This window comes from Marmota marmota, unplaced genomic scaffold (genome assembly GCF_001458135.2).
Source record: "Marmota marmota marmota unplaced genomic scaffold, marMar, whole genome shotgun sequence".
In the NCBI taxonomy this organism is placed as follows: Eukaryota; Metazoa; Chordata; class Mammalia; order Rodentia; family Sciuridae; genus Marmota; species Marmota marmota.
The window spans coordinates 29,435,447-29,446,803 of record NW_026000016.1 but is presented as its reverse complement, the minus strand read 5'-3'; the positions used below and the strand labels follow the sequence as shown (position 1 = coordinate 29,446,803).

At 35.8% G+C, this 11,357-nt stretch overlaps 1 protein-coding gene across 1 annotated transcript in view; it reads left to right on the top strand.

Annotated features, from left to right (window-relative positions):
• Positions 1-2,816: 2,816 nt before the first annotated feature.
• Rrp15 (ribosomal RNA processing 15 homolog) overlaps positions 2,817-11,357 on the top strand; it is a 49,821-nt gene continuing 41,280 nt past the window's right edge. Inside the window, exon 1 of the mRNA XM_015483639.2 lies at positions 2,817-3,001. Coding sequence (XP_015339125.1) covers positions 2,857-3,001 — 145 coding nt within the window. The 5' untranslated portion in view covers positions 2,817-2,856. The remainder of the gene's footprint in view (positions 3,002-11,357) is intronic.

Sequence of the window (11,357 nt, the reverse complement as noted above, 5' to 3'; positions counted from 1 at the left end):
TGTGGGTGCTGATAATATCTTCTTCACAACACCCATGCTAGTTTTGCATTAGTCAAGACCGACAAGGAGACAAAACCTGCTTAGTAATTTGAATAGGCAGGTTAATATAAAATATTATTAGCTTTAATGTAGTAACAATGTATTGGCTGCTAAGAAGGAAACTAAACTACAAATAGAGTAATAGCAAACATAAGAAACAGCAAATTACCCCCCGTATAGAAATTAATGCTAAAGGAAGTGGCCCATCCTTGTACCCACAGTTGAGATTCAGATCTTGTGGTTCACTGGAGGAGTGGCTGTTGTGCGGCCCTGTCAAAACTTGTTGAAAATCCTCCTTCTAGAACTTTCTGGAAATCAGTGCTCTTTAAGGTACTGGGGAAAGCTGTGGATGTGCAGCCTCATTTTGCAATGGAACTATATAAGGAGGGTTGCTGGGGGAAGCTACTGGCTCCTGACTGCTGCTGACCACTGGGCATTGCAGGAGAAGTCATCTGAGCTGCTGGAGTCTCCTGCTAGAGAGGAGCCAGCAGAGAGAAGCACACTGGAACCTTCTTTTTACAATATCACTCTAGTGCCCTCTACTGACAAAGCTTAACATTTGGCTGGTCGGTAGAGAAAAAGTATTTAAAGAGCCCAGCTATATTTTCACCAAGCAGCCAAAAAGGGTGAATTTGGAGCTGAGAGGTAATAAGCTGATAACTAGCATAGGTTTTCATCATAAGGTTCTCATAAAAGCATCTAAGCAACTTCAGTAATTTCCATCATAAAGTATGCACTCTATTTGAATCTTGTCACTTATTTTGAATCATTGTAAGGGCTGGGATGTGTTTTCTAATTAATGAATACAAGTGCTTAATAGAAATTTTTATTGCCTAATTTTTTATTATGCATTTTCTAGGACATTCTAAGTAGGTAGTTTAGCTTAATAGTTGAGCCGACTTCAAAGCAGAGGGCTGAGATTTAAATATGATTCTGCTGCTTACTGGCTGTGTGTCCTTGAACAGTATGTATTCTTACCTGAGGCTCAGTTTCTTCATCTATAAAATGGGAGCAATAATAGCTCACTGACTTATTGTGAAGATTAAATTAATACAGGTACCTTCCACTTAACAGTAGTAATCCATTTCTGAAAAATCAGATTTCTGGGTTAAAAACCTGGAGCATATTTTATATTATTTTAAAAAGGAAAACTTTGAATATGTAATAAATCAACATCACTCACCATAATCTCCTAAACAGCAACTAAACTCAGCAAAATTACTTACAAATTACTCTATTGAGATGTAAAATCACTTCCTGATGGCAAATATTAGCACATTAATTCAGGAACTATGTTTTATATTCAGTAACATCTTTTTCATTGTATATATATAATGTATATGTACATTATATATATACATTGTGTGTATATATATATATGCATATATATATATATTGTCTTTCACTCTGTACAATTTTATTCAGTGCTTTCTCAACTGTGTTTGGAACTTGTATAACACTAGGCAAAGCAACAGCTAAATATGAAAGACTGCAGGAAGTAGGTTCGGCATCAGGCAGCGCGAAGGAAAGCATCACACTAAGCAGGACGGCAGAGCTTCTCAGTATGAGCAATATCCTCTAAGATACACCCTTCTGTTGACAGTAATTGCACTTCTCAGATTTATTCTATAATCTGATCTCTTACCATCTATATTTGGAATGACATTTTTCCTGCACTTTTTTTTTTTATTTTAGAGGTAACTATTTTTTTATTTTAGAGGAATGCCATTTCCTCCAGATTGTATTTTTTTTAATGTTGAGTTTTTAGGATGTAAATACATATTTCCTATATAAAAATCCATCAAAATATGTCAAAATGAAGATTCATACTTCCTTTATCTCCTTCCTCCCTTCCTTTCCTCACAGAAACTTTTATATTAAAAATCAAAAATTTATTTGAAAAACACTAAATTAGGGAAAAACATTAGAACATGTTTGGCCTGTAAAACAAATATAAAGGTTTGCTTTATTGTCTGATTTCATTAACCCTGTATTTTTGACATTCATTCATCCCCCCCCCCCCAATATTATATATATTTTGAGCTACTACTACAGGGAAAGTCCCATTGCTAGCCTTGGGATTACAACATTGAATGAGATGGTTCCTATCTTTAAGGGAAAAATAGGTGCAGTTGTGAGGTGCTGCACAGAAGGCAGGCGGGGCTGAGAGCACCGGAGGCAGAAGGCGGAGAAAACTAGCCTGGGCGGGGGGCGCTGTGATGCGCGCAGCAAGCTTCAGGTTGGGGGGGGCGGGTGCAGCTGAGTCCCCTAACACCTGGTAGCCCGCGGAAGTGAGGTTCTATTCAGTTTGCAGTTGGAAGCCGCTTGAAAGGTTAACCTGAAGACTATCTGATAAACTTTCTCGCTTGTCGTGCTGAGAATCTGGTGGCTGGGGTGGGGGTGGGGAATATTATATCTGACTACCGACCCGTGAAAGGGACGTTCAGTGGACACACGGGGACCGCTGTGGAGCACCCCAAATTTACATTAAAGGAGGCAGCAGATGAAGGAAGCGGCCAGGGGAATGGAAATGAAAGGGGTCGGGGTGGAGCTGCCGCCGGACCGGGCAGTGCACCAGTCCAGGGCAAACTGCCGGAGCGTCAGCCGATACCGTACATCCATTGACTTTAGTTTAGGAACCGACTTCATTTTAAGTCCTGGAAATTCAGACGTCTCTCTACCTATATTATGAGACCCAACCCTGGAATTTTGTGCAGAACCACCGCTTCCGGAACCTTGTGTTACCGGAACTAGGCGCGGAAGTTCCCTTCGTTGCCACCCGACGCAACTCTGAAGTTACGCTTCCGGTAAGGGAAAATGGCCGCGGCCGTTCAAAACTCACGTGTGAGTGCGGGGAAAAAGCTGAAAAATTCCTTAAAGAAAAAAAAGAAGATGAAAATGGTAGCCAGGGCTGTGACATCGAAGCTGGAAGATGAGGGCAAAGACGCTTCCGACAGTGAAGGTAATGTATTAAGGCTGAGCTTCGGCGTCTGAGAGGAAACACTAGGCTCAGTTCCCGGGAAGCCCGAAGTCAGTGTGCTTGCTGGAAGCCGCCAGTGTTTCATCACTGCGTGACCTGGGTTGGAAGAGTTTGGCCCAGTGAGAAGGCTTGCTCTAATCTGTAATTTTGAGTATTGTTTACTAATTTTTTTTAGTACCACCGATATTAAAGGTGGTGAAACAGCTGCAGTTATTGAGAAATTTAACAAAGCGTGAAAGAAGGGAGATATTTGAAATTACCTGAGTGGAATAAATTTCAGAAAGCGAGAAGCAAGAAGCCAGAAAGAAGTAAGAGGAAGGAGGATGTATTCTTGACTATTGTGAATTAGGTGAATGCTGCTGTTTCGGAGTTAAGGACTCAAATAGAGAATGAAAGCAGAGTTTGTGGTACACGTGGGTTAAATAAAAGTAGCATTTGATAGCTATGTCTCAGAGACGCTTGATGATGAAAAGAAGGTAGGATTTATTTTGACCTTCAACCATGATGTGTCCTTGTAGGTTACAGGGAATTGCACACTGTCCTGACTTATGCTAAACTGTTACTGCTTGTTTGTACTAGAGGATACAAACAAAACTAACAGCTATTTTAAATAATTTATGTCTGATAATGTCATTTATTTGCTTAAGATGACCTAGTTGCCTCCCATCTCAGAGTAACATCCAGAATCTTTATACTGCATCATCTGGCTGAGGTTCTTTCTGTCACTCTGCTACTCACTAACTACTTACCTAGACAAACTGGTATTCTTGGTTTGTTTATCACGTCAGATGTGCTCCCGCATCAGGCTTTCTGCACTTGGTGGTTTTCCTGCCTAGAATACTCTACAGATACTTGTGTGTGTCTCAACTCATTTGTTTAATCTCTGATTCATTGTTTTATAAAAGACTCTTGACCCTCACCTTGTTTCTAATGCATCATCTCCACTCTTTTGTTTCCTTACCTTTGCTTTTTTATTTACTACCCTGCCCCTCCTTCTTTTCCCCTCAGCAATTTTAAAACCATCAGACATATTTGTGGTGTATCTCTCTAAACTGGAATGTGAATTCCATAAAATTATAGACTGATCTGTTCCCATCGCCTAGAACAGTGCCTTTTGCATAGTGTGTCTATCATAAGTATTTAAGTAAATGAATGAATCTGGACTTCAGGATCAAGAAGAAACTGTCATATGCTATTGCAGTCACTAGGTAATTAAGAGTCCTTATACCCTGTCAAGGGAGTTTAGGAGAACAATTTGATACTTTTTGAACTCAAAGACTGGTTCAGATATTGTCCAGGAAACAAATACTATTATGTTTGGAACAAAATGTAAGTACTGTTTTTAAATTTGGGTGGAAATTGGACTAATGTATACAAGTACTAGATAATTCCAAGTGGGAACTGTTATTCTCAGTACATTATTATAATACTAATTTGGTTCTAAGATTCTCTTGCTGTTATTTTGTACATCAGTTAACATGAGTTAAAGAAGGTGTCCTGCTAGTATGGAAACCTAATTATCCAGTTCAGTTCAATGAGCAATTGTGGTCTGTTATGTACTCCTCTAGGTGTTGAGGATACAAAGATTGAATAAATTCCTGTCTTAGAATTGCAATTTCAGGGAAGACAGCTATTAAACACATTGTAATACAATGTGTTATTAATTTGTTATGGTACAGTATTATTTAATTTAATAATAAGTATTATTAGAATGAAGTTATCCAGACCATGATCCAATTAAAAAATGTTAAGGATGGAAACAGAGAAGTCCATATTCTGTAGAACCCAATCTAGGCATCAAGTTTTTTTATTATACCTTTTATTCATAGTATGTTTATTATCTTTTAACATGTATCTGTCCTTGTAGATGCACATTTTCCAAATGATGATGTATATCTTGTTTATCTTTATTTTCAAGGGGTCTTTCTTGAATATTTTGGCTATTAGTAAATTTTTGTGTTGAATAAAATACAAAAGTGACATTTCATCTAGGCTTTATGAAGATAAATTATTTTCTAGGCTTGGACAATTATAAAAGAAAAATTTTCTCAGACATAAGGAGAAGCCCATGCATTGTCATTGTCATTCATCCTTGTTTGTTTTTGTTTTTCTCCTTTCTGGTACTGGAGATCAAAACTAGGGCTCTTTACCACTAAACTACATCTCCAGCCCTTTTCATTTTTTATTTTGAGTCTTGATAAATTGTCCAGGCTGGCTTCAAATTTGTAATCTTTCTGCCTCAGTCTCCTGAGTTGCTGGGATCACAGGCATGTGCCATCATAGCTGGCTGGTGTGCAGTCTCTTAAAATTCATTGTCTTGTGTTGGACAAAGTGAATTATTTGTTGTGGCTTCAGCTCTTTGGAGAAGTAACTAGAGGTGAAACTGGAACAGAGATTAAAGTAAGATTGTAGAGGACCTTGTGTGATATATGGAGATTATATTTTTAAATGACAGGGAGCTATTGAGAACTTTTAAGCAAGAGAGTGACAGACATTTATAAATATTACTGCTGGCTGTATGGTGACTGCTGTAGAGTGCCTGAACAATCAGGCAATTACATAACTCCCTGTTGGGGCCTGCACTGGGACAGGATAGAGAAGATAGAAAAGGCCCTACTTGAAATGTTTCTTAGAAAGAATTCAATTTTCCAACAACCAACTTAAACATAAACTCAAAGCACTGTTAATTTTGAGTATACTGTACTATTAGAGAATTAGATAATAATAATTTTTTTGAGTTTTCCTTTGTTAAGTACTGTTCTGACTTATATGTCACTTCAGTTAATACCAACAATAACCCTATAAGGTAGATAACTAATGTCCTCATTTTGTAATATAAGAAACCGATGCACAGAGAGGGTTGTATTTTGCTCACTGAATATATAAATTGACAAGCAAGTTGATAAATGACAAAACTGTTATTGAAGTTGGTTTCTAATTCTGCACTCTGGCCCACTACGCTGGTTTGGTTGAAGAATCAGGAATATAAAAATGATCAAAAAAAGCTATTTGGAAAGTGAAAGGGATAGGGTCATAATATCTGAAGAAAGAAATGACTGGGAGCAAGGAGTCCTTGATACTGGGACAAGCTTTTTCCCCCACTCAAGGATGTTCCATTACTAAGGGTATTTTTTGAGGTCAGATTTCTATAGCATTCCTTGTAACGTTTATAGCCATTGTTTCCCTCAGTCCACTCTTCTATTATCTATCATTCTCTTCCTCCCCTAAAACCCATATATTGTTTCTAGAAACAAATTCCCATGTTTGCTAAGTTGTATAAGAGGCACCTGTGTTTGTACTAGGGTGACTTCAGGCTAGTTATTTACTATTGTAGGTTAAGCATCCCTATTTGGAGACTCTGAAATGTGAAATGCTCCAAGGTGTATATGGAACATAAATGAATTTCTTGTTTAGATTTGGGTCCCATTCCCAAGATATGTTATTATACGTATGTAAATATTCCAAAATTCAAAAATTTGAAGCACTTCTGATCCCCACTGTTTTGGATAAGGAATACTCAACCTGTATCTGCTTCAGTTTTTTTAAATCTGTAAATGAGGGGGATTATGATGTCTGTCTTAAGGATTGTTGTGAAGTAAATTGAGTTCACCTATGTAATAATTCAATATTGGGCCCATGGTACTTAATCATAAATAGTAGTATTAATGAATTTCCTTTCTGATTCAACAAGACTGTTAGTTTCATCTCTTTATTGCCAGATATGCTTTCCAGCCTGTGATAGCAGTGGTGTTTATAAACTGGAAGTTTCTCCAGAATAGTGGTTTGAATTTCCTTTAGTAACCCTAAGAGGCAGTGAATGCATTTCTGTTTTACAGAAGATATTCATGGCTGCAAGATGTTATCTGTTATTTCTCTCTTACTCCATAATTTAATCATTTGATCTTACCTTGGGGTAATATTCCAGATTAATGATGATTATTTTGACAACTACTAATTGCCTCTGCTTAGTTGTTCCATAAACATATTTGCAGAACTGAATTCATGATTTCCCTTCCCAAGGCTGATTATATTTTTGAGAATGACATCACTATCTACCCCCTGCCCAAGGTAGAAACAAGTATCATCCTTTACTCTTTCCTTTGTTTCCACATTTGTTTGATTTAATTCAAATATTTCTTGTCACCAACTTAATTCTTGCCTATATCTCTTTTGTTTAGGTTAGTACTAACAGTTAATATCTGTGTGCCCTGTTGATAGCTGCACTTTCTGCAGTATGTCCTCTGGTCATTGTTTCTTAAATTACCAATGATGAAGGACCATTTTTATTTTATTATTTATTTATTTTTTTTTTAAATTTTTTTTAATATTTATTTTTTAGCTTTTTGGCGGACACAACATCTTTGCTTGTATGTGGTGCTGAGGATCGAACCCGGGCCGCACGCATGCCAGACGAGCGCGCTACCGCTTGAGCCACATCCTCAGCCCCTTATTTTATTATTTTTAAAAAATTTCCAGTCTGACATGGATAGATATCTTTAAAAATAAACAAAATGATCAAGAAACATGAGCACATATTTGGATATTGTGGAAATGTCAAATTGCCCAGTGTTCCTAAATACTTACTCTCAGTTTGTGAATTCATAGTCACTTTTCACTATTTGATAATGGTCTATCAACTCATAGCACACACTAAATTAGTGAATACTGAAGATTGCTTTTAGGAGAAATAAAAAGTAATAAAAGATAAGTTCTGCCTGAATAAAATTTATTTAGCATATGTATTTTTTTTCTATAAGGTATACCATAGTCTTCTTGGGCTTATGGAGGCCAGAAAGCATAATTGGGGGCATTTAAAATAGTGAGGTCACTAAGAAAAATGCACAGAAATATGAAAAACATAACACCAAATAGTCTGGAAAGGACATCTTTTCACTGTATGAAAGCTGAAATAAGAAGATAGAATGTTGCCTTGACTGAGTGTGTGAATATAGGCAGACTGAAAATTTTCACCACTCTGAGCATGTTTGTGGATGACTGTGAAAGTTCTATGAGTGTTGATTTTGAGTTTACAAATAAATTTTATCAAGTGGGTGAATTTGCAAATAGAAAGTGCATGTATGACAATTGGCTGTGTCTCCTTATGAACTGCCAGTAGTTTGCATAACCAGCCTATGTGGTGTGATCAATGCTTGCTTCTCAGAGCTTCCATCTTACCATTTCCTAGTTTTACTGCATTCTGAGCTCCTAGTTTCTTGCCCAGCATGACCTCTTCCCTTCCTAGTATGCTGTGCTGCTAGTATACTTTTTTAGACTTCACTTTCTCTTAGTCTTTTCTGAATTCTTTAGGTTTCAATATATTTCTTTCCATCTAGTTTCCCTTTCAGAATTTAGACTTTCTTTTTGATAGAGATAAATAATAATAAAGGGCCCTTTAATAAATTTAGGGATGTAGGACTATTGGTTAATTGTGTATATTCTTCTTTGGTTTAACTCAGTTTGCTGTGTAATGTAAGAAATTCCTTTTTGTAAAATCATGTCTCTGGAAAGGTGCACCTTGGAAATGATTTGTCTAGTTCAGACAGTTGTATACTTTGGTAGAACTAAGTTATCAAAAGTTTTCAGATGGTGGTACTGAAAAACTATAAAGTCTCAGACCTCAGACACACAAGAAATCAGTATACAAATTATAGGCATATTATTAGGAATAGTTTTATTAGGAAACTGAATCAGTTTGAATTTTAACTGGTGCATAAAATCATAGGGATGTGCATTATATTTACATTTGAAGTAACTTCTATAGCAATATGCTGCCTATATTTCACAGGATACATTTTTTTTAATTTTTTGTTTTAATTTCTTTTCACATGTTACATAAGAAAAGTAGAAAAATGTGCTTATGTGAGTGTAAAACTTTTAAAAATATTATGTGTTATAGAAAATTCTGAAACTCTGTAAGGACAGGAACCTTGTCAATTTTGTTGGAAGCTTTATCTCAGTTTGACAGAAAGCCTCATGCATGGTATAGTACTTTGAGTACTATACATTTAATCATGTGCAAAATCAAAAGCTTATCAATGCCATTTTTTTTTACACTTCTCTTAAACCATTTTATCACTGAGGTTAAAATTAACTGAAGTTGTATATAATATAAATTTGAGATAGCAAAATGATTTAGGTTGAAATTTGGTATGATACTTTGCCTTGAGATTTGAAGTTTGATCATGGTAAAATTGCAGGTAGTCATGAAGCAGAGATGTGTGCAACTATAGCCAGCATCTTAAGTAAAATGTAAGTGTCAGGCAGCATAAAGGGGAGGATGATACCCCTATTTGAATTATCCCTGAACTGTGTAAATAACAATGATGACATGAAGTATTACAAAGGGGAGGAAGGTAGTCTCTACCTCTTGAGTTACCCTTGAATATTTATTGAATTGATACATTGTAGGTTTTGATTCAGTCCTAACTAGATTTCTTAAGCTTCTGATAGTGGTGGGAAAGCTTCTATACTCAGTAAATCAACCAAGGTAAAGAGAGTGTTGGTTGCTATTCAGTGCCACGATCTGATTGACCTGGCCTGACAGTAGAAAAGTGAGGCAGATGGTAATTTTAGGTTTTCTGGCCAAAAAACCTGAATTGTTATGGTCACACATGTGAAGAGTGGCTATCTACTTCTAACACAGGACTTGATAACAATCTAGTTTAGAATGTTGTAAGAGGTATGCCTTCATTTTTTATGAACTACAAACTGTATATAAGATATAATAACCTAGCAGATAAATGTGCTTTTCATCAAACTGTAGCTTATAACCTCCTTCATCTTTTAAGTTACTTAAAATAGCAAAGAAACATGCCTAAGAAATGAAGTATATCATACATAGCCCTACTTGAGTGGTTTAGCAATTTATAGGACACACTCAGGAAACAGACAACTTCCAGGCTCTATCTGCTTTGGCTTCTCCAAATAGTTCATGTAATTTCATCTGACAGTGCTATTCCATGGTAGCACTTTATTTCTGGTTATTTTTATGGAAACTTGGGTTGCCTTTTTTTGTTCCCCAAAGGTAATTGTTTTTTAAAAAATTTTAATACATCAGTTTTTAATATTCTAAGTTGAATAATAATTGGCAGGAAAGACCCTGTGGCATGGGCAGAAGGAATGATTTACAATAGAATAGGGAGTAGTAGTTTTATACAGCTTTTAATAACTAGGGATATGTTTATATTTATGTAAAATATCAGAATAGGGAATGGAATGGACTCTTAGGATTAACTGAGGCTGTTAGAAATTTCTTTCTAATTCAAGCTTTATTAAATGATGTTTAAAAAATACTATTTGCTGCATTTGTTCAGTGCATATTATTCTGAATTGACTCTTTCATTCTAAGCCTTTTAGTGTTTCAGAAATCTAATACCCTAATACTCTACCCCATTAGCTTTGTGACTTAGGGCATGTTTTTTAAACTATTCATCTACATAAATAGAATAATAAAATCAACTTATATAGAAGTGTTGTGAAATGCATAAAAATGTTTTAGATAGTAGTTAGCCCTAAACGTGTTAGTTAGTTTGTATTTGTATCAGTATTTTACAGTACTTTAAAAAGTTGTGTGACAGAGATGTTGGCCACTTGTGAAACAAAATAAAGGTAGCTAGCATGTGGGATTACCTGGCACATAGAGACTATAACCAAAACCTTAAGCAGAATAATGCCATTCTAATTAATTTTCAGCATTCTTTTTTAAGCCTTTTCCATTCCTTCATTGTTCTCTCCCCTGGGTTATCATTATCTTGTCCTCTGGTAATTTATTGTCATTTATTTAGCAGGCATTTATTTAGTTACCAGGTCTGGGCTAAGCACTTTGTACATGTATCTCATTTATAATTGCAACAACCAGTAAGGTGGGTGTGATTTTTATTTCCATCTTAGTAATAAAGAAACTAAGGCACCAGGATTTACTTAATGTTTTCAAGGTTATTCTGTCAGAAAATAATGGCATCAGGACATAATGCTACACCTGTCTAATTCAGTGATAGGAGTTTAACCCTTAATGCCATAACTGTCTAGTCATGGAAAGCTTCTTATTCAGTAATTCACATATATTGTAAAGATCCCAGACACTAGAGGTATTCTTTCATTTTTCCTACATAGCCTTATAAAAAATTTCAATGTGTATTTATGTGTGTTTGTGTGTGATGTGTAATCCATACATAAATGTTGTTTACAGAGAACTAGACTTTTTTTTTAAGAACTTCATATTTATTAGCTTATTTAATTATCAGACACACACACACACACACACACAAATAGTAAAGTAGGTCCTGTTTTATTCTTTCTTTTCTTTTCTTTCTTTTTTTTTTTTTTTTTTTTTTTTTTT